This window comes from Microcaecilia unicolor, chromosome 1 (genome assembly GCF_901765095.1).
Source record: "Microcaecilia unicolor chromosome 1, aMicUni1.1, whole genome shotgun sequence".
In the NCBI taxonomy this organism is placed as follows: domain Eukaryota; kingdom Metazoa; phylum Chordata; class Amphibia; order Gymnophiona; family Siphonopidae; genus Microcaecilia; species Microcaecilia unicolor.
The window spans coordinates 163,778,869-163,806,075 of NC_044031.1; the positions used below are offsets into that span (position 1 = coordinate 163,778,869).

The window sequence follows — 27,207 nt, forward strand, 5'->3', positions numbered from 1 at the left end:
CTAAGGAACATTTGCTTTTTAGCAGAATTGTATAGAAGCCAGCATGTTTGCTAGAGCTCTTCTTGCAAATGGCATACCAGCTCTATTAGGATTAGAGTTATTTTCCTAAACAATTCTGATCCCCCGTTTTGCTGCTTATAAGCCGTTACTCTGTTTGACAGCGGTTTTGCATGTGATACTCATTCTTTAGGAGATTTGCCTTCGTGACCCGTGGAGTGCTGTATAGCCATATAATTACTACTTACATGGACTCCTGAAGCAGGCCTCTGTGGACAAAATATGATTTTGTATCGAGTTCATTTTATCCTGACTAAAGCTTCTGATGTGAACTTTTTTAGTCCATTGGATGTTTTTGTTCTGCATCGTCTTTCATGTCACTCCCGCTGTGTTTGTTTTTCTGGACTTAGGCATTGGTGGCATACAAACTGTACACGAAGTCCTCTTACTGTCCAAGTGAAGTGACTACTACTGGGAAGTACTTTCCAAGTTAGGAGGGTCAGAGCTGCAGTGATCAGATTTAGCAGTCCATGGAGCTTCCATAATGGAGCTTTAGTTAGAGAAAGTACCTGTATGTAATACATAAATTGTGTTCATTGTCCCACAGAAAGGTACTATATCAGGAATCTAATAAGAAACCGTTTTTTTTTCATGAAACGGATAACCATATGCAACTGTGATGCTGGACTGTGATTCTGGAAGGTTAACCATCAAAGCAGCATAAGCCGACATCACACTGAGGTGTTTTCTAGTAGAAGAGGTCTTAAGGTGAAAACATTAGTGGTATTGACACTTTAGTATCATTATAGGAGGATCTGTGATAGAGCCATGGCCTTTAGAACAGTACCAGATTGAAAACCACCTCTCCTTGAAGGAAAATGTTTGCTGCTCAGAAACCTTTCAATAGACTAGATGGGCTGTGGAACCCTGAGAACAAAAGCTAGAGAGTGTACAATTTTGAGGCTGTAAGGACTGTAGATGACTGGCCTGCATGAAGACAGATCTCCTGTTAAATTAATGCTGGGAATTAGATCAGCTTGTGAGACGTTAGAACTGTTAGGCTCTCAGTAAGAGGGAACCAATTCTATCAAAGCCAGTAGGGTTTCTTTTGGGCAGTGGTTCCAAGTGGGTTTGTTTTACACAATACATTAATGAACCTTACTCCTAAGCCAGGGTATGTGGTGTATGATCTCATTCTCACTAATTTACTGCTAATGCTCACTGTAGTACTTCGTGCCAAATAGATCTTCCTTTTGGCTTTTCCTGTGGTAGTATTCCTCTTTCCTCAGTTTTTGGGAGACCTTTAGTATATAACTGGTTTAGAGTTTGTGGCATATAGGTTGCAGTACATTTTTTCCTTTTGTTTTCAGGAGTCTACTTAATTGTAGTTAATCCTCTGAAGTTGTTCATGAACTTCAGTGGTTTATTTCCTGTTGTGGTGGGTCCATGAACAAGTTCACCATGGCCTTTATTTGTAGCAGGGATGATATTTTCATCTGCAGTGTCTTCACTCATTATTACCATCTCTAGCCCTAATACTTAAGCTACAGGTGGGCACTTTATTATCCAGGGCAACTTTCCTGCCATAATAAACTGTAGTGTCACCTTGCTGAGATTTGGTATAGATGTTGTACAAAGGAGTGACCATGTAAAGGTAATTAGCAAGACTTGAGGAGAAACCCCCCCCGCCACCCAAACAACTGCTGCTGTTGAGTTTTATTGTGCTTCTGTTTCAACCCCCCAGTAGGTCACTAAGAACCATTGCTTCAGCTTCACTGGAACTTAAGTTCATGTTCAAGGAAATGCCAGGGCATCTGGAGCTAGATATTGGGGAAAGGAAGAATGGAACAATAGAGAAGAAGCTTTGCATTCCCTGCACTAGCAAAAAGTTAATGTGAGGCTTGACCTCTGCTGATAGAGGGAACTCAGAATAATTGTATCTGGGACTGTCCATAGTCTGCCAAGATTTTCAGGTAACTGATTCTAGTGACCTGGTATATAAGCAAAATTTATTTGGTGGCTAGAGCAAAGTCCTGTTTTTTTAGGTGCTTGAACTTTGAAGGAAGAGCAGCAGGGCATGAAAGATTTCCCTGTGTTTATTTTGAAGATTTGTATTGTATCTTGACCATATTCCCTGTGAACGTTTGTCAAGATGAACTTCCCACCCTCAGGTCAGTCTCATCTGTAATCAGTACTGACTGATGCTGCTACAGTGCAAAAAGAATGTCACCTGCTAAGTTAGGTTGGATGGTCCACCACTGTAGCATGAGGGAAAGCTGAGAATGTGGGTGGAGATGGAGGAAAGAGGTTAGCATTGATGTCATTGAAGCTTGAGATCTAAAACTTTGTTGATAAGGCAATATCTTTTCAGATTTGTTTATTGCAGGTTGTATTGTCTATGAGATGTGATATGTGAGGGTCTTTTTAAATTTCACTCTGTCAATCAGGTCTCAGATAAATCATATTTTAAAAAGTGCATTTAATCACTTGTGCTTGTTAAGAGAAACAAAATCTTATTTGAATGATGCTGATTTTCATCTGGTTGTACAGTCCGTTCTTCTGTTTTCTTGGTTACTGCAATGTGATACACCTTGGCTTATCAACAAAATATTTAGAGTTTATAATGTGCTAAATGCAGCCTTATGTTTAATTTATGGCCTTGGGAAGTTATGATTGTGGTCATAACCCCTCTCAAACTTACCTTTTTCCTGGTGGTCAGCTTAGCTGGCTTCTGTTTCTTTTGTCTGTCCTTTCTGAGCAGCTGGCTCTCTCTCTCTGTGCTGGCAGCTTCCAGCAGCATGACTCTAATTGTTTCACTTTACCACAGCTGTGTGAGTGGACTGAGTTAGCTCTACCTCTCTTTGGGTGTACTGGCTTCAAGTGCTTCACGGTGTTGCATTGGTGTGGGTTGGGCCTCTCTGGGTCAGTGTGCTTTTGCCTAGGTCTAGGGAGTGTGACATCATCAGGGAGGGCCTTGATAAGAAAGTGGTGTTGTTTCCTTCAGAGCCTTTGCAACGGTGGTGTTTGCTTCTGGCTACTTGCTTTAGGTCCAGGTTAGTTTAGTGCAGTGTGCACTTGTGACTTGTGTGTTTGACTTCCCTGTTTTTCCCTTTTGTTACGGTGAGTAGCACTGCTGTTGGTGCAGTGCTGGAGTTTGGTGCTGGAAGCACCCTTGTTAGTAAGTGCTTAGGAAGCACCTTTTGTTGTTTGGGTATTTGGCTTTCCTGCCTGTTTCCTTGTGTCTTCCCCGCTTTTCCTTGTGACCCGTGTTTAGCTGCTGTAGCTTGGTGCTTAGGAAGCACCGGGGTGAGAACCCGTGTTTAGCTGCTGCAGCTTGGTGCTTAGGAAGCACCAGTGTTAGGTCTGGCATTTGTCTTCCCTTCCTTTTCCCTTGTGGCTTCCCTGCACTTCTGTTAGTGTAGGGCATAGGGGCACCCTTGTTAGTTTCTGTTAGGAGCACTGCTGTTAGTGGAGGGCTTAGAAGCTTTTCTGTTGGTGCTGGGCTTAGGAACACTTTTGGTCACTTTAGGAGTTAGGTGCACTTCAGTTACAGCTTGTTCTAGTCCTGGTCCCTGTGTCGTCCAGTAAGTCCTGCCGGCTACTCGAACCCAGGAGCTCAACTCCTGGGGGGCTTAGTAGCTAAGTGCAGGTGAAGCTGTGTGGACCAGTCCAGTGTTCCAGTCCTGTGTCCTCCAGTCTGGGGGATTCCAGTCCAGTATTCCAGTCCAGGGGATTCCCGTCCAGTGTTCCGGTCTGGGGTTCCAGTCCTGTGTCCTCCAGTCCGGGGAATTCCAGTCCAGTGTTCCAGTCCGTGTGTTCTGGCTCGCTGGGCGGTGCCTGCAGTCCCTGCCGGTGTCGGTGTGCTTGCCCAGCGTTGGTTGGTGGGTTTTGCCTGCTGCTGTCGCTCCTCGTCAGCAGCCCAAGGGCTCACATTTGCTCCAGAGCCCGGCCCTGCGGGCTCTGAACCTGAGAACCTGACAGAAGTATGGCCATATTTCTTCCTACTCTGTGCAATGTCATTGATTAGCACTTGTTAGGTGCCTAAGTTTAAAATCCCAATCTAGATCTTTTGAGCACTCTCGTTTGCTCCTGTGTATTTTCAGGAGGCTATTAAGAGGTGTATACCAAATTGGTCTTTGATATCTGAAGGCTAAGATTTATTAGCAGTTCCTTTGTGTATATGTTATAAAGTTGAAACACATGCATTTACCTGTGCAGCTCATGTGCCTTAGGGTGCTACATGACCCACTTTCAGATCACAGATGCCCCAACATTTCTTCTAGAATTTTCTGTACAATGTGGTACATAATATTGGGGCTCATTTTCAAAGCACTTAGCCTTCCAAAGTTCCATAGAAACCTATGGAACTGTGGAAGGCTAAGTGCTTTGAAAATATGCCCCCATATGACTTTTTTTTTCCCATACTGGTTATATTTGTGGAATAATCTTCAAATTGTAGAACAGTCTGCAATTTTCCTGGTCTTAGCTGGAGACTTCTGTATTACTACTTAAGTAATCTTAGGTGTCACAGCAACCTACCTCAACAAACTGTTAATATTTTATGATAATGAACCTAAGAGTGCCCAAGAGAAGTTGAAATTCATGGGCTGTTGAGGCAGAGGCTTTTGAACCCTTCTTTCTCTTGACCTAAGCAGCTGGGAGACTCGTTGCTGACCTTTTTTTCCAAACAAGTGGAGATCTGAACAAGGAGCATCAGCAATCTTTTCACACAAATCTTAACCAGGCCATTCTCCTAACTGTTATGGCAGTAGCGGCAGGACGAGAAGCTGAGTTGTAAGCATCATATGCAGACTGTAGAAAAAATTACCACCACCACTAAGATCAGATCATTAGATAAGCCTACAAGCCTCTTTTGTAGTACTTCCGCATAGAGACAAACTGAGCCATCCAAAACTGGCGAGTAGAAACTTTCGCCCCCAACATTGCGCTCTGAAACATTGTCTTTCCAAGAGTGTCTAGCAGTTTGAAGTCGCGCTGCTCCTAGATACTCTGAATCTGTAGAGGCCAGACTCCACAACTACTGATTGATGAGGCAGATGAACCTTCTCATGTCCCCACACCGGCTCTACTTTATATTTTGCCAACAACATTTTCAGCACAGGTTTCACTTCACCCACCAATAGCTCATGAATGGGCAATCCAGTAGACTTTTGGAATTTCAAGAAACTTTAGAGCCCCTTGCAATTGCGGGACCCCCGGAGACTGAACCCCCAGCAAAACAGATTAACGTTTCTGCAAGAATGCCAGATATGAAACTTTCTCCTGAGAGACTGGAACATTAGGAAAAGGTAAAGAACAGGGAGATTGACCAAGCAACGCAAAATTCTCCTGCTCCACTGAGAAGCACTCAGAAAATGAAGAAAAAAAGACTTCCTCCTGATCCAGTACCAGAGCTGGACCTTTGCAGGCACAATATATGAAGGATTCAAAGAAGACACTTTTGCTGCTTGAACTCCTGCCACATTCACTGAAATAGTGGGTGTGGCTGCTGCACTGCGTGCTCCAATCAAGGACGTGAAATAGAAAACAGTGCCTTAGAATATACTCCCTAACCCTCATCAAAATTATGGGCGCTGGGGAAGACTGGAGGTAGAGCTCCTCGGTTCTACGCCACTTTGAAGAAGCACAAACTGTGTTGCCCTGCTTCAGCAAGGCTGACCTTTATCCCCACGTCGTGACATTCAATGCTGACTCCACCTACTCGTACATAGACTTCGATGCTGCGCTTAGCAACGGAGCCTGTTTCACCAAGGCCTCCATGGAGCGCTGTGCTGAGTGCCTGAGAACTGACTCTGCTGAGCTCCATGCCCGCTGCACACTTGTATGCTGTGGCACCACCAGTGATGAGCGGCTAGATCTTAAAGCTGGCAATGCTGAGCTTGTTGAAGGAGCCTCATCACTTAAAGCTTTTTTCGGGGATGCAGCCAACACGTTGGACACATCCTGCTTTCAAAACTTTTTTCAATTTCAATTCCTGCATGTGGCGGATCTGAGGGGACACATGGGCACACATCAAGAAATCTTGGACCTTGTGGTCAGAACTCAAACATTTGATACACCAATCATATGTGTCTAATCTTGACATCTTTCCCTTACACCAAGGACATTTCTTGAAACCAGGCTTTGATAGCGACATCACTTCACTTACTGAAAACAACAAATCAGAACTGACAGAATGCAGCTCTAGGCAGATGAAATAAGATTGGTAAGTTTACAGAAAAGGGGGTTCTAAGGAAGAGTGTGCACAGGGACACTTTGGTTGCTAGGAGAGAGTTCTGACATTCCTGGGGTGGGTGATGACATCACCATCAGTATGGCGATGGATCCTGACTGTCCATGGAGAATATGTAGTATCTGTTGTAGATGTACCTAATGGTTGAAGCTAGGATTCAAATTTCAGTGCTGTTCTGCTGCTCCTTGAAATCTTAGACAAATCATTTAACCTTCCACTAAATTGGGTAAATACCTACTGTACCTGAATATAACTTGCCTTATTATTGAGAAAGATGTGATCAAAATTCAGTACAAGGCATACTGTGAAGAATAATATAAAACATGACATGTTGCTCAGGATCTACAGAGCAATTCTACCATACCATAATAGCAGTAACTTCCACGAGTCACTCAACAAGGGCCTATCTAGGAAAGGCAGCATCATAAACATTGCAGTGAGCACTGGAATATCAATACACCTGTTGGAAAACTGAAAAAGCCAGATTGCGTGCCTTAAAATATCAGATAAAATTTGAAAAACTGACACATTCTAATTACTACAATACAAATGAAGCAAAAAATGGAAATAAGATTCCATTTTATTGAAATAAATGTATTTTCCAATTAGCTTTCAGAGGCCAAAACCCCTCAGGTCAGGACAATTTTCTGCTGTTATGGTATCCTGTCCTGATGTGAGGAAGGGATTTTGGTTTCCAAAAGTTAGTTAAAAATGTATTAAAATTAGTCCAATAAAAATCACCGTATCTCCTCTCTCTGTTCCCTGCTGCTGTTGCTGCTTCTCCAGACTAGCAACAGCAGTGGCAAAATAAGTTAAGCATTATAGGGCCTGCACTCAACATACCTGTGGCTGCTGGCTCTGTCCCAGAACCAGGAGTTGGAGGGGGTGGGACTGGGCTGGCAGCTGCATGTATGTAGAGCATGGCCCCATGATGTCTTTAACTTGTTTTGTTGCTACTAGTCTGGAAGAGAAGCTGCAGCAATGGCGGGTGTGGCAGTGGAAGGAAGACGGGGAAGGCCGGGACTGTATAGCTAAGAGGGAACAAGCAACCCTTATGAACTGCACCCAAGGCAGACAGCCCCAACCACCCCACCCTAGGTATGCCACTGATTGTTGGCAATAACTGGATATTGAAAGGGATGAGAAAAACATGGAAGTGCTAGGATTTGTGCTTTAATCTGATTCTGTGGCTTTCTTGTTGTATTTGTCTTATTCCTCTCAAGCCTAAATAATAACTGAAAATCTAAACACAGCCTCACACTGGCTGCAGTAGTATACTTAATCAAATGTACCTGTTGATTACTGTATATTGGGCAGACCACTAGAAGTTTAAAAACTAGGTTGATGGAGCATCGGTCCTGCCTGAAACTTTTAAAGCGGGAGGCTCCGTTGGTGATACATTGCGAGACTCAACATCACCAGTTTGATGATCTAGTGTGCACAATATTGTAACAGATTAAACCGTCTCAAAGACGAGGTGATCTGAGCAGAGCATTACGCCAAAGAGAACAGAAATGGATCTTCTTTTTCTTTAATTCGATTGAACCAGAAGGATTGACTGTTCGTTTAGAGTGGTCTGCGTTTTTCTAATAAATCCTTGACAGATGACTGACTGATTGTAAAGGGAATTGGATCGTAGGAGAGAATGATGACACAGCTGGCGGATATGATGGACTGGTTGAGGATAACCGGAAAGGGAGAAGTATAATCCCCTTTATAAACATGGCGTCGGTATCCCGCTGCTGGTTACCTGTTTTCTTTTGTTTTTCGGATACAGCAGAGTAAACATAGGATTAAATAGTTGGGTACAATTGGATACAACTGTAAAACCCCTGATGCAGCAGTAGCGAAACGGGGGCTCCCTGTCGGGTTGATCAGCTGGTGGTACCGATGAGAAGAGAACAGAACACTACAGCGACTAGATTAAGCGGTACGTGATATCTGGCGTGAACACCGGGGCTGAGAAGAAGGTTATTTTATATATATATATATTTTGCCGTATTTGTATCCCACATTTTCCCACCCATTTGCAGGCTCAATGTGGCTTACAATATGCCGTAATATCAATTATCATTAACAGAGTAAGAAGCTCAGTATATTGTTACAATTAAGATGCGAAGAATAATAGGTAAATTAAGGTAAGTAAATAAGTAATTCTCACAAATAAACAATCTGCAACGAGTGTGTAGTTATAACAAAGAAACTATCAAACACATCACTCCAATATAGTCGCTGGGGATTCAGATCTGAAAGATAAAATATATTAAACTAGTAAAAAAGGCCCGTTTCTGACACAAATGAAACGGGCGCTAGCAAGGTTTTCCTTGGAGTGTGTATGTTTGGGAGAGTGTATGTGAGAGTGACTGTTTGAGAGTTAGAGTGAAAGTGTGAGTGTGTGAGAGAGAGAGTGAGTCTGGGTGTGAGTGTGTTTGTGAGAGAGTGTGTGTGTGAGAATGAGAGTGTGTGCAAGTGTGTATGTGAGACACAGTGTGAGAGAGAGTGTGTGTGTGTGGGCGAGAGAGAGAGTGTGTGTGAGACACAGATTCTCTGTGAGAGTGAGTGTATGAGACCAAGCGAGTGTGTGAGTGACTGTGTGGCACATAGAGAGTGAATGTGATACAGTGTGAGACAGAGTGTGTGAGAGGGAGAGTCAGAAAGACATTGTATATGAGAGAGAGAGTGTGAGCCGTGCCCTCCCAATCCATGGCCATCTGTCCCCTGCCCCCTCCATTCATCCTTTTCCAGCAATTCCCCTATCTCCCTGAGCCCTGCCCTCCCAATCCATGGCCATCCATGTTTCTCTGTCACCTGCCCCCTCCATTCATCCCTATCCAGCATTTCCCCTCTCTGCCTGAGGCCTGCCCTGCAATCCATATCCATCCAGGCCCATCTGTCCCCTCCATTCATCCCTATCCAGCAATTCCCCTCTCCCTGAGTCCTGCCCTTCCAATCCATGCCCATCCATGCTCATCTGTCACCTGGCTCCTCCATTTTCCCTATCCAGCAATTGCCCTCTCTCCCTGAGGCCTGCCCTCCCAATCCATATCCATCCATGCCCATCTGTCCCCTCCATTCATCCCTATCCAGCATTTCCCCTCTCTGCCTGAGGCCTGTCCTGCAATCCATATCCATCCATGCCCATCTGTCCCCTCCATTTTTCCCTATCCAGCATTTCCCCTCTCTGCCTGAGGCCTGTCCTGCAATCCATATCCATCCATGCCCATCTGTCCCCTCCATTCATCCCTATCCAGCAATTCTCCTCTCCCTGAGTCCTGCCCTTCCAATCCATGTCCATCCATGCTCCTCTGTCACCTGGCCCCTCCATTTTTCCCTATCCAGCAATTTCCCTCTCTCCCTGAGCTCTGCCCTCCCAATCTATGCCCATCCATGCTCCTCTGTACCCTGCCCCCTCCATTCTTCCTTTTCATGTAATTCCCCTCTCTTCCTTCCATGACCCCTCCTCGCATCCATGCTCCTCTGTCCCATGTCCCAGCCTGGCCCGCCCTCTTCTTCCCCCCCCCCTCCTCTTTGCATCCATGCTGTCGTTTTTCCCCTGCCCTCCTGCTCCCAGTGTTCAACTTTGCTGCCCACCCACATCCCTTTTCTTTTTTTTTTATTTTTTTTATTTACCTCCGTGGTGGCGGTTCCGGCAGCGCAGCGTCAGGGAAGGAGGCGGCGCTCCCGACGTCTAGCCTTCCCTTCGCTGTGTTCCGCCTTCTTCTGACGTCATCATTGACGTCAGAAGAAGGCGGAACACAGCGAAGGGAAGGCTAGACGTCGGGAGCGCCGCCTCCTTCCCTGACGCTGCGCTGCCGGAACCGCCACCACAGAGGTAAATGTAATATAGTAAAACGCACCGTGCGTGGGTGCGATCCGTTTGTTTTTTTTTCTGCCCTCGCGATCCGTGTGTTTTCCCCGCCCTCGACGTCATGACGTTTGACGCGAGGGCGGGGCAGAGACGGCTGGGTGGCTTCACACCACGAACGCCACGAACCCCACGAACCCTTCAGGGAGTGTTTTTTAGTGACTTCAGAACGTTGTCCTCATTAGAACGTTCACGGTGCGTTTTATTATATTAGATTTTTAAAAAATAGCCTCAGTGTAACAGGGAGCCTGACTTTTATGCTCCACTGTAAATATTACCATCACAGGCTTCCACCACCTTCCGAGAAAAAAACACAGAGAAAAACTCTCAGAATATTTCAAAAATTGTAAAGAAGTGGGAGAAAAGTCTGTGTTTAAAAATCAGAAGGGAGGGTAGCACAATTTAACACAATACAGATCCTAATACCCACAACACTAAATCTCATTATGAATATAAATCACCCAAATAGACACTAATTAGCAATCCCTCACTAGACTAAAATCCTCATTCAAACAGAGAAGCCTTCCTTCAAGTAAAGAAAACTCAAAATAGAGCAAAAACTCTTATAACATTACTAGAATTGGTTAAACTTCCATCCTTACTAATTAATGGATTCTAATTCTGACAAAAAGTAAACTTTACTTAGCTCAGAACATCCAAATTGTCCTGACAGAAGTGCAGCCTCATAGGATTTTCACAGTCTGTGGGGTTTCTCCAAAATTAAAGTGTTCAATTTATATTATCCTTCTGGCAAAAATGTCCAATTTCCTTATTTCTCGACAGTAGGAAATCCTTCTGTTTCGCTATCTTCATCAGGAGAAATACATAGCAGTGCATAAAAACTGCTTTACAAACCCCACAGACTGTGAAAATCCTATGAGGCTGCACTTCTGTCAGGACAATTTGGATGTTCTGAGCTAAGTAAAGTTTACTTTTTGTCAGAATTAGAATCTATTCATTAGTAAGGATGGAAGTTTAAGCAATTCTAGTAATGTTATAAGAGTTTTTGCTCTATTTTGAGTTTTCTTTACTTATAAGTACATAAGTAATGCCATACTGGGAAAAGACCAAGGGTCCATCGAGCCCAGCATCCTGTCCACGACAGCGGCCAATCCAAGCCAAGGGCACCTGGCAAGCTTCCCAAACGTACAAACATTCTATACATGTTATTTCTGGAATTTTGGATTTTTCCAAGTCCGTTTAGTAGCGGTTTATGGACTTGTCCTTTAGGAATCCGTCCAACCCCTTTTTAAACTCTGCTAAGCTAACCGCCTTCACCACTTTCTCCGGCAACGAATTCCAGAGTTTAATTACACGTTGGGTGAAGAAAACTTTTCTCCGATTTGTTTTAAATTTACTACACTGTAGTTTCATCGCATGCCCCCTAGTCCTACTATTTTTGGAAAGCGTGAACAGACGCTTCACATCCACCTGTTCCACTCCACTCATTATTTTATATACCTCTATCATGTCTCCCCTCAGCCGTCTCTTCTCCAAGCTGTATAGCCCTAGCCTCCTTAGTCTTTCTTCATAGGGAAGTCGTCCCATCCCCGCTATCATTTTAGTCGCCCTTTTCCAGTTCTACTATATCTTTCTTGAGATGCGGCGACCAGAATTGAACACAATACCCAAGGTGCGGTCGCATCATGGAGCGATACAACGGCATTATAACATCCTCACACCTGTTTTCCATACCTTTCCTAATAATACCCAACATTCTATTCGCTTTCTTAGCCGCAGCAGCACACTGAGCAGAAGGTTTCAGTGTGTTATCGACGACGACACCCAGATCCCTTTCTTGGTCCGTAACTCCTAACGTGGAACCTTGCATGACGTAGCTATAATTCGGGTTCTTTTTTCCCACATGCATCACCTTGCACTTGCTCACATTAAACATCATCTGCCATTTAGCCGCCCAGTCTCCCAGTCTCGTAAGGTCCTCTTGTAATTTTTCACAATCCTGTCGCGATTTAACGACTTTGAATAACTTTGTGTCATCAGCAAATTTAATTACCTCGCTAGTTACTCCCATCTCTAAATCATTTATAAATATATTAAAAAGCAGCGGTACTAGCACGGACCCCTGAGGAACCCCACTAACTACCCTTCTCCATTGTGAATACTGCCCATTTAACCCCACTCTCTGTTTCCTATCCTTCAACCAGTTTTTAATCCACAATAGGACATTTCCTCCTATCCCATGACCCTCCAATTTCCTCTGTAGCCTTTCATGAGGTACCTTGTCAAACGCCTTTTGAAAATCCAGATACACAATATCAACTGACTCCCCTTTGTCCACATGTTTGTTCACTCCTTCAAAGAATTGAAGTAAATTGGTCAGGCAAGATTTCCCCACACAAAAGCCATGCTGACTTGGTCTCAGTAATCCATGTCCTCGGATGTGCTCTGTAATTTTGTTTTTAATAATAGCCTCTACCATTTTCCCCGGCACCGACGTCAGACTCACCGGTCTATAATTTCCCGGATCTCCCCTGGAGCCTTTTTTAAAAATGGGCGTTGCATTGGCCACCTTCCAATCTTCCGGTACCACGCTCGATTTTAAGGATAAGTTGCATATCACTAGCAGTAGCTCCGCAAGCTCGTTTTTCAGTTCTATCAGTACTCTAGGATGAATACCATCCGGTCCAGGAGATTTGCTACTCTTCAGTTTGCCGAACTGCCCCATTACGTCCTCCAGGTTTACCGTGAAGTCAGTAAGTTTCTCCGACTCGGCCGCTTGAAATACCATTTCCGACACCGGTATCCCACCCAAATCTTCCTTGGTGAAGACCGAAGCAAAGAATTCATTCAGTCTCTCCGCTACGTCTTTGTCTTCCTTGATCGCCCCTTTTACCCCTCGGTCATCCAGCGGCCCAACCGATTCTTTCGCCGGCTTCCTGCTTTTAATATACTGAAAAAAAGTTTTACTATGTTTTTTTGCCTCTAATGCTATCTTTTTTTCATACTCCCTCTTGGCCTTCTTAATCTGCGCCTTGCATTTGCTTTGACACTCCTTATGCTGTTTCTTGTTATTTTCAGACGGTTCCTTCTTCCATTTTCTGCAGGAAGGCTTCTCTGTTTGAATGAGGATTTTAGTCTAGTGAGGGATTGCTAATTAGTGTCTATTTGGGTGATTTATAGTCATAATGAGATTTAGTGTTGTGGGTATTTGGATCTGTATTGTGTTAAATTGTGTTACCCTCCCTTCTGTTTTTTAAACACAGACTTTTCTCCCACTTCTTTACAATTTTTGAAATATTCTGGGAGTTGTGATAGTCACCTCCAGGATGGAGGTGACTTTATCACAGAGTTTTTCTCTGTGTTTTTTTTCTCGGAAGGTGGTGGAAGCCTGTGATGGTAATATTTACAGTGGAGCATAGAAGTCAGGCTCCCTGTTACACTGAGGCTATTTTTTAAAATTTAATATATTTTTATCTTATCTTTCAGATCTGAATCCCCAGTGTGACACTCTATTGGAGTGATGTGTTTGATAGTTTCTTTGAAGTAAATAAGTAACACATAACATAAAAGTGAGATGAGGGTAAGTAAATAAATAATACATAACATATGAGTGAGATCATATGAGAATGATTGTATCAGTAAGACATTGAATTAGTAAATAATTGATTTAAAGAGTTCTAGACACACACGACTGTTATTTGAGGAGTTGTGGATAGTTAGATATTCTATATTTACTACATTGAGAAGTAACCCTAGTGGTAGCAGATGGAGTTTTTTTTTCTAAGCCAAATGATGGTGCACCGGGCCTACGCCTTATAGTCTGCAGTGTCAGGCTGGCTGGGTGGCGATACTGAGGCTTTTTATCTCCATCATTATATGTAGGATGGGGGATAGGTCGATAACAGTGTGTGTTAAATAGCATATATACATAGCCAGTGTGAGGCTGTGTTTAGATTTTCAGTATTTGTCTTATTGCCAGTTAGACCCCATGGATTTCTAGGAGTGGAGAAATTGCCTAATGGTTAGTGCAGTTGACTGAGATCCCGAGGAACAGGTTCAGTCCCACTGCAACACGATGTGTCCCTGGACAAGTCACTTAACCTCTCCATTGCCCCAGGTACTAAAAGATTGTGAGCCCACTAGGGACAGAGAAAGTACCTGCTTATAATGTGTACCGCACCGCATACTTCTAGTAGTGCTACAGAAATTATTAATAGTAGTATTGTTTGTTGTCGTATATCTGATGTGCATTTTTCTCCTTTCATTAATAGGCATGGTCAGGCAAACGTGAATATTTGTTTTGGGGACGATCTCTCAGAGGCAGTCAGAATTGTTACTTTAGAGTGCCTTGCTGTACCATCATCCTTGCATAAGCTTGATGAGAATTGGACAGAATATAACCTTGCACAAGAGATGATTCGGCTGTGCAAAGATATAGTAAGATTTTGGTGATTCTTTAAAAGTGAAAAATTAACTCTTGAAAATTTGTTTATAAAAGAATGATATAAAGAAATGTTACATGCTGGTAATTTAATACAATTGTATACAATTCAAACAAAATACAACTCTGCATAAAAACATAAGAATTGCCGTACTATTGGATCAGACCAAAGGTCCATCTAGCCCAGCGTTCATAGTGGCCAATCCAGGTTACAGGTATCTGGCAGAATCCCCAAAAGTAGCAAGATTTCATAATACTTACCAGAGGGATAAACAGTGGCTTTCCCCAGGTCTGCCTTAATGTTTTAGTGACTTTCTTACAGGAAGTTTTCCAAACCTTTTTAAAACCAAACTACATTAACTGGAACTTGTTGCCAGAGGATCTGGTAAAAGCAGAGCTTTAACTATGCATTGAATGAAAAAAATATTTGTTTTAAATGCTTATTTAAAATTTTATATACTGCCATTGCCACATACAGGTTCTTAATGGTGTCCAATTTACTAAAAATGTTTTAACATGAAAAGAACTCCATTAAAATACAGAAAAGACCTAATGAACACACACCAAAACAACCATACAATACTGATCACATAATCTTTAAAATGAAGTAGTCAATTAAAAATTAATTAGTATACCTTGTTAGAAACCTCAGATTAATTATCAAAATTCTGATTGACAATAAAGCGTTTTCAAAGATATTTTCAATTTCTTAAAATTTACCTCTGCCCTTACATACTTAGGCAGCACATTCCACAAGGAAGGGGCAAGTCAAAAGAAGACGCTCTCACGCGTAAATTGCCAATGTGCTTTAGATAAGATCCTGTAGTGATCTCAAAGCTCTACTAGGTGTATAATGAATTGTCAAAGAATTTAAATATAACTCCTGAAGTGAATAAAAAGCTCTGTTCGCCATAGTTATGATCTTAAATCCTATACCTCACTGAAAACCAATGATACGTTAACAGAAGTTATATGATCAGATTTGTTTGTTACCTAAAAGCCTCAAAACTGAATTCTGCAACGTTTGTAATCGTTTCAAGTTATAACTTGAAATTCCTGCATAAAGACTATTCCTATAGTTCAACCTAGAAACAAAAAGCGTGTAAACAACTGAATGTAAAGGTTTTTTCCTCCAAAAAGTATTTTACTACCTTAATTTGTCGTAAGGTACAAACCCCCCTCTTTATCAAAGAAGAGATTTGTTCATCAAATATAACAATATGGTCAAACCAGATAATATGAAAGTTTTCCATAGCCTGGTGAACATTGTATAGGCAATTAACATCAATAGTACATACAGCATCTGGTGATGTAAGAAAAATAAAATCTTTAGAAAAGTCCATAATATATAAACGATTAGAAATCAAGGTATTCAGAGTCACTTAAAATTTCATTAACTTGATGAATAGACACTCTTGACATCAGAGAAATGTATAGTTCAGTGTAGGTTCTAGTATTATGAAGTAGCAGTCTGTATACCGTTGGAAGGCTCACACAGGAAGGCATCATGTTGCATCCAGAAGACTTCCACTTAGAGCATCTCATGGTTTCCAACAAGTTAAATAGTCCATATAACAGTTGTCCAATTCATTAGTAACATTGTTCTCAGATTTCATTCTTTGCAAAAGTTCAAGGTGTATGTAGGATATAATAAAAATCAGTTGCCATACTGATCTGACTAAAGAAGGATGTCAGAAGTCATATGTCCCTGTACAAACATTTCTACTTAGATTCAGTTTACACATTCATATTTTCAGCTCTCACTACAAATAGACTTTCTCATTTGTTTAAATATTTCTATAACTTTTGTACATAAAATTTCCAAAATTGAATGGGAGAATGCTTATAAGTTCTGCACAATTGTAGTATTCCATAAAATTCAAGACCCAATTTTTAAATCTTTATCATTGGGCCACTACAAACAAGCTTCTTAAAACATTAGATAGGCACAGTACATTTATAGAAAATATTTGTTGCATTTGTATCCCACATTTTCCCACCTATTTGCGGGCTCAGTGTGGCTTACAATACATTGTGAATGATGGAAATACAATTTGTTGCAGTACGATTATGGGTTACATTGTGAAGAGTTATGGGAAGTCAAAGTCAAAATATCATTTGGGGAATAGAACAATGGAATGTAACAATGGGGAATTGATGGGCGATAAAACAATAACAAGAGAACATTAGGGTATAACAATTTTATCTGTGGGGTTATAAGTGTGGTGAAAATACGGGAGAAGAGAACTCAAAAGAGAGTGTATTGATGCATTTCTATTAGTGTGTATGGACTTCGTGTTTTGATCCTTGCAATAAATTTTCTCAAAGAGATGAGTCTTCAATAGTTTGCAGAAGTCAGTTAGTTCGTAGATCGTTTTCAGGTTGCATGGTAGTGTATTCCAGAATTGCGTGCTCATATAAGAGAAGGTTAGGGAAAAATAAAAATTACATCAGTATCCAATTATTAACAGTAGAAATTAGGGAAAATAAAGTTCTATATTTGTAGTAAGAAAACTAATTCATAGCTTGCATAACAAAGAAGATTAGGTCATCAAGTAATTAGGAGCACAATTTCTCCATTTATACTAAACAAAGGTCATAAAGAATACAGAAAAAAGAAAGGGGGAAAATAGGTTAACCTAACAGCTGTTTACAATTACCATAAAAAATTGTATATATGTTATTTTGAAGCATCCCTCTTGTTTCTGAAATATGGTGAAAGAGAAGGCAATTTAAACAAATTGGGGCAAACTAGGCAGTCGCCTAGAAAGGTTCTGTGGCAGTACAAAACATTTTCTTTTAAGGTACACAAAATAACTTCTTAATCTAAACATCCATCTAAATTCACTTTTCCTGTGGGGTAATTTCTCTGGAATCTCAGTTACCTGAGATAAAATGACACAGATGTTAATAAGTAAAACAGGATACAAATGTTACCTTGCATTATTTTCAGCAGGACTGTTGTAAAACCTGTGCCGATGAATCCCACCTGCAAAACACAGCCGACCAGTCAGGAATAGAATACAAACACATGGTGTGAAGAATAACTACTACTACTACTATTAAACATTTCTATAGCGCTATTAGACTTACGCAGCGCTGTACAAATTAACATGAAAAGACAGTCCCTGCTCAACAGAGCTTACAATCTAAATTGGACAGACGAACAGACAGCTAGGGGTGGGGAAATTGCAGTGGTAGGGGTGATAAGTGAGGGCGTTGAGTAAGAGAGTCATGGTTAGGAGTCGAAAGCAGTAGCAAAGAGGTGGGCTTTAAGCCTAGACTTGAAGACAGCTAGAGACTGAGCCTGATGTACTGGCTCAGGGAGTCTATTCCAGGCATAGGGAGCAGCGAGATAGAAGGAATGGAGCCAGGAGTTAGCAGTGGGGGAGAAGGGGGACGACAGGGCTGTCCTATCCTGGGTAGGCCACTAGATGGCGCTGTTCCTATAGAAATGGGGGGAAATGTCCAGGATGAGCCACTAGAGGGAGCCAGTAGGGGAATGCCCAGGTGGAGGTTGCTAGGACCAAGGAGAGTCCTGGGCTGGAAACAGGTGTAGGTGGTTATGGGTTGGGTCCTGCCTGGAATTAGGGGGAAGAGCCTAAAGGGGTGCAGGAGCTAATTAACGACCTTATTGCTGCCTGAGTGGTGAAAGAGAGGAGAGGAGCTGGAGACCTGGCAGCTGGAGGAAGAAGAGCCCTTTGAAGGTACTGGCTGAACTCTGTGGACTTTTGAAGCTCTCTGCTGAAAAGGTGACAGCTGCACTACCCTCTGAGAAAGAAAAGTAAATGCTTTTGTTTGGCTGTTTGAACTGTGAAAGTTTGAGGAACTGCTTTAAATGTTTGAACTGAAGAAATGTTTGTTAAAGAAGGAATAAGCCATGTGTCGTGTTCTCGAGGACCTTGGCATTCTGTCAGGCTTCTTCCCCGGGAACCCTGGGTACGTGAGTCCTTGGACCATGGCCGAGGAGCGGCAGTGGCAGGCAAGATCACTTTCGGAGCAGAGAAGAGACAAGGCTGGACTGGAACCCCGCACTGGAACACTCGGGACTGGAACACACCGGACCGGAACACACTGGAGTAAGCTTCACCTACGCTTAGCTGCCTTTCCCCAAGGGTTGAGCCCTCAGGTTCGAGCAGCCGGTAGGGCTTACAGGAAAACCAGAACTGGAACCAGCAACAGGAGCAAACGGAGTCAGGATCCAGCAGTGCTCCCAGGTACCAAGGCTAACGTGAGCCAGGCAGGCAGGGAATGTCCGGGTTCAGGTAATAGTCCGAGACAGGTGGCTGGCAGAGAAGATCTGAGTACAGGCAATAGGCAGAGACAGGTGGCTGGCAGAGAATATCTGAGTATAGGCAATAGGCAGAGCCAGGCGTGGTCAGGTTCAAAGCAGGAGTTTCTGGGCAGGAGTCTCTGGGCAGGCGGCTAGCAGAGCAGTAGATAGGTACAGGCAAGGGTCAGAACCAATAGCAAGACTAGGGCTGGAGCTCCAGTAACAAGGAGAACTGGCAAAGGACAAGACTAGGGCTGAAGCTCCAGAAACCAAGGAAACCCCACCGGGGAAAACCAGAGGCTAAACTCAGGAGACCTAGAAGCTGTACACAAGCTAACAAGCAGAGCAGTGCCCAAGCTAACTAGGCAAACACTAGGAACTCACACAGAGCAAACACAGAAGAACTGGTAAAGCTGTACACAGGCTACCAAGCAAGGCTGTGCCCAAGCTAACTAGTCAAACACTAGGCAATCACACAGAACTGGACAATGTAGCAGTGCACAGAGCACTCTAGCATACCAGGGACCTTATACGATGCATAGGCCAAGACTGCAGTCTCTAAGTGCTTAATAAAGCCCTTCCACACCAGAGGCACAGCTGCAGCAATCTCCAGAAACTACGGAGGCTGATTAGGCACAAGCCACAGAGCAGGCAGAAAGCACAGTAAAACACAGAGGCTTCCCACACCCAGGTGTAGTGTAGTGAAGCAGAGTCCTGCTGCTGGATGCAGCCAGCACAGAGAGAGAGAGCTAACCCAGGCAACACCCACAGGTGCAGTATAGTAAGGCAATTAGTGTCATGCTGCTGGATGCAGCCAGCACAGAGAGCCAGAGCTAGCTCAGAAAGGACAGACAGAAGAAACAGGAGCCAGCTAGGAAGCTGACCCCTCAGGAACAAGGTAAGTCTGAGGGTAGTCACGGCCACAGACGTGACACCATGAAGATTATGTTAAATGGCAACTAATAAAACCTTTAGTTATGAGAAGCCTGGTGTTGGTGAACATTTGTGAAAGGTGACGAGGAGGCAGAGAACTCCCCTGTGTTTGAGGCAGAGTCCTGGTGAATTACCGAGAAGTGCAGAGCCCAACCGTGACACTGTGTGAAGGAAGCTAAGCAGGATCAGCCCTGGCCAGGGCCTGGAAGGGTGACCAGCTCACAATGGGAACAACAAAACTGCATCACAAAGTCCAAAGTGCAAAAGCACATAGCACATAGACACAACAGGAAAACATAAGCAGGAACCTCACAGCAAATCTCAAAGCCAATGCAAAATTTATCCAAAAATGTGGATGTCAAACCCCGAATGCAATGCAAAAATCGGATCTAAAAAGGAAAAAATCCCAATGAGGCAGACAAACGCCGCATGCCTGACTGACCCCCACAAAGACCCACACAGATGAGGTAAAGATATCTTCCAAACAAAAGTTATCTTTAAGGAAAAGTTTAGTTTATTCTTAAAAAGAAACCCTAATTCTGTACACTTTAACTGTAATGAATGCATAAATGTAAGTAGTTAACAGGACTAGGTCTCCAATTTACAGTGCTACCATCCCCCCTTTTGTCTGGCATTTTCTGGGAAAGGCAAGACAGAGATGTTTGGGCTTGTAAACACTCACCGTAGAGTGTACCTTCACTCCGTTGACATTTGGAACACAGGGGATCTGGCGCCCCTCCCATCTTAAACACCTGTGGTTTAGCCATATAGGCTCTGTATAAAATTCGAAATTGACATTCCCGCAAACTTGCATTTACAGACATCCCAGGTATACGGGAGACCAGCTTTGTATAATCTAACACCAAATCAGGTTTCTGCATGTCCCGTGCCCAGCGTTTGGTAATTGCTGTTGTGTCTTTTTGCGAACCTCTAGCCCAGAGTAGCTTATGTAGACTCGATATGGAGAGTCTTTCCCCAGGTATTGCCTTAAAAAATTCTCTCATTTTCCTCCCATGCCCCTCATTCAGATGTGCCATGTCAAGCGACCGAACATAATGTGCCAATTGCTGGTAAGCAAACTCATGGCTTGTGCTAATGCCTACTCCCAATGCACCCAGGTTCAACAGGCCTCCTCTCAACCCCATAACATGTTCCAATTTTGTAATGCCTAAACATGCCCATCTTTGGAACACCCTATTTTCTGAGCCCGGCGAGAACATAGGATTACCTTGCAGCGGCATAATATCTGATATGTCTGCTGCCACGCCCCATATTCTAGTTAGATCTTTCCAGACTGCCCGCATTGGGCCTAAGAGTAAACTGCTCTTAAATTGGTTTGGCACCGAGGTCCGCGGTCCATGAAGTAGATAATGCAAGTGGAAAGGTGCAAAGAAAGCCTGTTCCAACTTTTGCGGGGTAAAGTCCTGCTTGTCTAGTAGCCAGTCTCCCAAGTGTCTTAGCAAGCACGCTTGGTTATATTTCTTTATATCAGGGAGCCCTATACCCCCCTCTTTCCATGAGCCTGCCATCAAGTCCAATGGCATTTTAGACTTTTTCCCTCCCCAGACAAAGCGTCTCAAATATTTATGAAATAGCTTAACATCTTTATTGCTCAAGTACAGCGGTAGAACTTGTAAGGTGTATAGCCACCTGGGGAACTCTGTCATTCTGAAGAGTTGCACCCTCCCATGCAACGTCAGCGGTAGTATGGCCCATTTTTGCAACCTGTGCTTCATATTGTCCAGCAATTTTGTATAATTAAGACTATAAAAGGCCGTCGTTTTCATGGCCACCTGTACCCCTAAGTAAGTGAGACTGTCTTTTGCCCATTTCAATGGAAATTCCTCCCCCCATTCCCTTCTCACTGCATCTGTGGCTGTTAATGCTAAAGATTTTGAGAAGTTAATCTGGAAGCCAGCAAAGTCCCCATACTCCCTGAATAATTCAAGTAAAGCCTCAAGCGACTTCCCAGGGTTAGTAAGATGCACCAATATATTGTCCGCAAATGCGGATATCTTAAAACCCAGTTTACCCATTTCTACTCCAGTGATTTCTGGGTGTGTCAGTATCTCTCGGACCAGGGGGTCCAATGTCAGAGCGAACAGCAACGGGGAAAGAGGGCATCCCTGTCTCACGCCTCTCCGTATTTCTAAACTCGATGACCGTGTCCCGTTGACCCATAGAAAAGCTTGGGGGCTACAATAAAGAGCCCCGACCGCCTTTTGAAAGAGGCCCTCAATACCTACTCTTTCCAATACAGCAAACATGAAGTTCCATGCCACCCGATCAAAGGCCTTCTCTGCGTCGAAACTTACTAGCAGAGAAGGTTGTCTCTGTTCTTCCACTCTCTCCAACGAGGCTATAAGGGCCCTCATATTGCTTACCACTGATCTGCCCTTTACAAACCCCACCTGTGGTGATGCCACCAAGTCCGGTAACACCCGGGCCAGCCTATTTGCCAGTATTTTTGCATATAATTTAGCATCGCAGTTTAACAATGATATTGGTCTATAGGAGCTTATATCTTCCGGGTCTTTGCCTGGTTTTAACAGCACTATCATTTTAGCCATCCTGAAAGTCTCTGGAGCTGAGCCTGAGGTCGCCATAGAGTTGTATAAGTTCAATAAGGGTGGGGTCACCTGTTCCTGCAACAATTTGTAAAAGGCCATACTATAACCGTCTGGCCCTGGAGCCTTGTGAATATCACTCTGTTGCAATGCTAGAATTAATTCCCCTTCCCCTATAGGGGTGTTAAGTTGTGTTTTCTGTGACTCCGACAACACTGGGAACTTAATGTTGTCTAAGAACAGTGCACTATCAGATATTATACCCGTGTCCTCCCTATAGAGTCTTGCGTAATAATGCCTAAAACTTTCTACTATATCCTTTTCCAGTCTGACTAGTTTCCCAGAGTGGTTTTTCACTTGTAGAATTTGAGTTATCCCTTTCTTCCCCTTAACTAAACGGCCCAGCAATGCCCCCGCCTTATTCCCATACATAAATAACTGGTGCTTATAGTATAAGATAGATTTATTTGCCCTCTCCTGTAAAAGTTCATTTAGTTCCCTCTGAGACTGCAGAAAGGCAAACTTCTGCTCTTCTGTCTGGGCAGCCCCATATTTCAACCTGTGAGTTCTAGTTTCTCTTTCCAGACGTAATATCTTGTTATCCCTCCGTTTCCTCTTCCATGCCCTATATGCGATTATTTCCCCTCTCATGACCGCTTTTGCTGTCTCCCAAAACAACCCATATTGTTCTTTATGGCCGCTATTATAGTACTCATAATCTCTCCATTTTTCCTGCAAGAGTTCCTGGAATTTTGCATCTCGGTACAACTCAAACGGAAATGTCCATCCCCCTGACCCTCTTCTGCCGCCCACCGCCTCTAGCGTCACCCAAACTGGGGAATGGTCTGAAATCTCACCAGGCCCAATCTCCGCCCCGATCGTTTTGGAAAAGAGAGGCTTTGAGATAAATATGTAATCTATCCGGGACAAAGAAGAATGGGCCCGGGAGAGATGCGTATAATCCCTACATCCCGGATGTAATACCCTCCACACATCAAGCAATTCTAAAGTATCGCACAGAAACGGTAGCCCCCTCAAATAGTGTCTGGCCCCCAGACCCCCTTGGCTAGTCTTATCTATCTGTGGGTCGTAAACCATGTTAAAATCACTCCCTAATATTACATTGCTCCTCTGATATGGAGTTAACAGTGTCACAAGTTCTTTGTGGAATTTCTTATTATATATGTTAGGTGCATATATATTGCAGAGTATGTAAGGAATCCCCCCCAACTCCACCTCTACCAATACGTATCTACCCTCTGTGCTTCTCTTAATCGATTTTACAGTCAACTGCAGCCCCTTTCTAAATAGGATCAATACCCCCGCCTTCTTTTTTTGAGCAGGGGAAACCACCACTGCCTCCACCCATCCCCCCTTGAATTTTTCATGTTCTGAAGAGGTCAAATGCGTTTCCTGGAGGAACGCTACGTCTACTGCATGGCGCTGCAAAGCTTGTAGAAGTTTTTTCCGCTTTATAGGCGATGAAACCCCCCCCACATTCCAGGACAACACCTTAACCTGCCCCAGTCTTCCAATTTATTGCATATCGCAGCTTTAACAGAGTTCTATTCTGTGGAGAGTGTACCCCCCAGCCCTTAGGTACCTCCCCTCGTACTCGCTGTATCTCCCACAGCCCCCCTCCAACGCGCACAGCCAGCAGTCCAATAGCTTCCAACATAATAATGATAACATAACTAAAACAAACCCCCAAAACCCCCCTCCCACCCCCCCTCCCTCTCCCTTCCCTACCCCGAAATCCCAAAACTTGCCCGGAACATGTCCGGCTCCCTTCCATTCTAGGCTTGAAGCCCCCTAATACCCAGTATATGTAAATAGCTTCAATCCCCCTTATTCCCCATCCCATACAGAAGTCGTCTGTAAACAACACAGATAATATACTTGTTACCCCCCCACTCATTGCCCACAAACCCACCTATATCCTATCAGATGTCTTCCTCTTATGTTGTTCCAGTCTTTGCAGGACCATAATTGGTAGCCGCCTACCCTTGCTCCAGTCCTTCTTACCAAACTTACAGTAAGTTTATCAAGATCTAGTTATTCCATTTTATTGAGAAGGAGGTAACCCTCATACTCAGCCGTAGCTGTCCACATCTTGAGGTTTTCCTTCTCTTATAGGCTGACACATCTCCTACCACCTGCATACTTCAAACTGTACGCTTCCAACAAGCCGCAGCTGCATAAACTTTCCTCCAACGAATGTCCAACCAACCAAACTCTGTGCCATATCGCCATCTTCCAAGGTTCAATATTTCTTATGGGCCGCAGCTTATGCATCTCGCTCCCTCTCAGGGTCTTGGCGTCCCCCGGGTAAATTCACCTGCCTCCAGTAGCATGCTGCAAGTATTCCAGCTTTGTTGCTTGTGGCATCTGCAGTCCATGTCTCCCACATAATCTAACATAGGAGGTCGCCATATTCCCATCGAGGCAAAGGCGCCCTCCTTTAAGGCCAGCAAAATATTCAACGATTTCAAAATGCTTTAACTAATCTTGTTTGTGCCCGAGTTACAGCTCGTAGCCTCTGTGATCATTATAGTTTTAACTGACAAGTCCATCCATTTAGTTATAACAATATTACCAGCCTTGTAGACATTCGTCCCTAAACAGCCTCGTCCACCTCAGCCGCTGCTCTCCTTTTTTGCCAGATCATCCAAGAATGCATTAGCGTCCTCCACCTGCTCGAACATGTGCGCCTTGACATTAGCTGTTATTTTTAATTTTGCTGGATACAGAAGGCTAAAACGAATCTTCTGAGCAAAAAGTTTGGAGCATACCGGTACAAACGCCCTCTGCGCTGCTGCTACCTTAGTAGAGTAGTCCTGAAAGCAGAGGATTTTGTTGTTTTGGTAGCGCAGATGCTTGCCGCCTCGGAGCGCCTGCAGGAGCTGTTGCTTGTGAACATCGTTGAGTATTTTTAAGATTGTCACCCTGGAGCGCGATTCCTCCACCCTTCGCGGCCCCATTCTGTGTGCACGCTCCACACGGAGCTCTCCCTCCAATTCTGGTAACTCTGCGGCCTCCGGCAGCCATTTTTCTAAGAAGCCCCTTAGGTCTCTCTCTCCCAGGGATTCGGGGAGGCCCACCAGCCGGATATTATTCCGCCGCGAGCGGTTCTCAATATCCTCCAACTTCTCCTCCAGTTCTGTTACTCGTTTTTGCAGCGCTGGGGCCTCTCCTGAAATTTTCTGTACCTCGTCTTCCACACTGCTGATTCTTTGCTGCACCTCTTTTAAGTCTGTCGCCATAGCCGCATACCTCTCCTCCATGTTGTCTAATTTGTCCAGGATCCGTTGAAATTTACCGTCCACCGTTTGTTCAACAGCATCCGATACTTCCCGTATAATCTCCGCCGCCCATTGCGAGCTCAGAGTCGGAGATGGCGGCTGGCTCTTGTTCGCCATCTTGGCCTCCGCTCCTCGCCCCTTCTCGCGGCTGTCTTTTTTTACCGCTTTAGACGTCATGCCTATCGATTCTTCGGTTTTTTTCGCAGCTCTGGTTCGCTACTGCACACTGCAATGGATATATTTTCCTTTCGGGGGTATTTCAGCAGGTTCTGAACAATTGGCTCTAACGGGCGCTTCGGAGCAGCGTGGCCACGCGTCCTCACTCCTCCATAGCCCAACCGGAAGCTCGCTATGTCATTTAAAAAAAAAAAAAAAAAAAAAAAAAATTTCATACTGGAATGTAGACCAATACTCCTAATATTTTGAATATCCTGAAAATAAAATTGTAGAATTCTTAGCAGGAAAACAAAATTGTTATCTAGAAATCATATACACAATAAAACATTGAAATAGAATTGTATACAAAAGAAAATATTGAAATATAATTGTATCAAATATTCGATTTAAGTCAATAGTATTACACCTGAAAAGATAAGGGCAAACCTGACTGTTTTTTCCCCTTTAATAATGCAAAAACAGTGCCTGGTCAACAGATGTGTTCAGTTAATTACTTTGGCTAAGAACAAAAGGTAATTTAATCCTTATCAGTAGTGCTGGATTTCAAAGCTCACACAAAGAGATAGCCAGACTGGGAAAACCAGTTTATCATTTAACTGAAGACAAAGCTATTTACAAAGTGCCAAGTAAACACGACAGAGACACAAACCATTCATCCCAATCAAAAGAAACAATACATCCATGCTCTCAGAAATATTCCCTCTAAGAAGGAAAAGAAAAAAAATGTGTTTAAAAGAAAGAAGCTGCCCTACACCTAAAATTAAATATATCCCTATTTATAGTGCTTTAGAGCCATGAAATCAAACATTAAAAAAAACCTAAGGTTTAGAGAAGTTTCTTGTGGCCACGAAGAATTTCCTCTAGCAATCCTGTGCTGTTTTTTTTCTTTTTTAGAAAGCACTGTAGCTTTGATAATCCAAGGAGTCAGAGCAGAAAAAGAAAGCATGGTTAGGAACAAAGAAGAAAATTCAAAGAATGAGATTTGAACAGACATAAAAATATTTTTAGCAAGAGTTACTACAGCAAATATCAAACAGTTATTCTGAGTTGGCTCTGGATAACTTTAATTCTTTTGTGTAATTTCATGGGGAAAAAAGTGGGCTTTTAATAGAGCTGATCAGATTCTTTTTTTACTTGTCTTATATTGATACGGGCATAGGAGCTAATTGTTATCTATGGCTTGTAAATGTTTAATACGAGATCTACCTTTTCTATTAGTCTCATCATATTTAATCAATTTGCGTAATAAATTTAGATCAAAGGATCCATTTAGGGGCCAACAAAAATCAGGTTTTTTTACTCAATTTCTACCATTTTTGGCATATTTGTGTCAGACCTTTCTGTTCTAATGGAAAGTACTTAAATGTAGCCATTAGTTTTCAAAGATTAAACAAAAATTTGTGACTTCGTCCTTACCAGGACTGTCTGTTGTGTCGGG

General features: G+C 43.2%; 1 protein-coding gene across 7 annotated transcripts in view; it reads left to right on the top strand.

The window, feature by feature from the left end:
* STK31 (serine/threonine kinase 31) overlaps positions 1-27,207 on the top strand; it is a 330,310-nt gene that overhangs the window by 149,864 nt on the left and 153,239 nt on the right. For all 7 annotated transcript variants that reach the window (XM_030201926.1, XM_030201936.1, XM_030201906.1 and 4 more), the window contains one exon: positions 14,348-14,513. In XM_030201926.1, the coding sequence (XP_030057786.1) occupies positions 14,348-14,513 (166 nt within the window). The remainder of the gene's footprint in view (positions 1-14,347; positions 14,514-27,207) is intronic.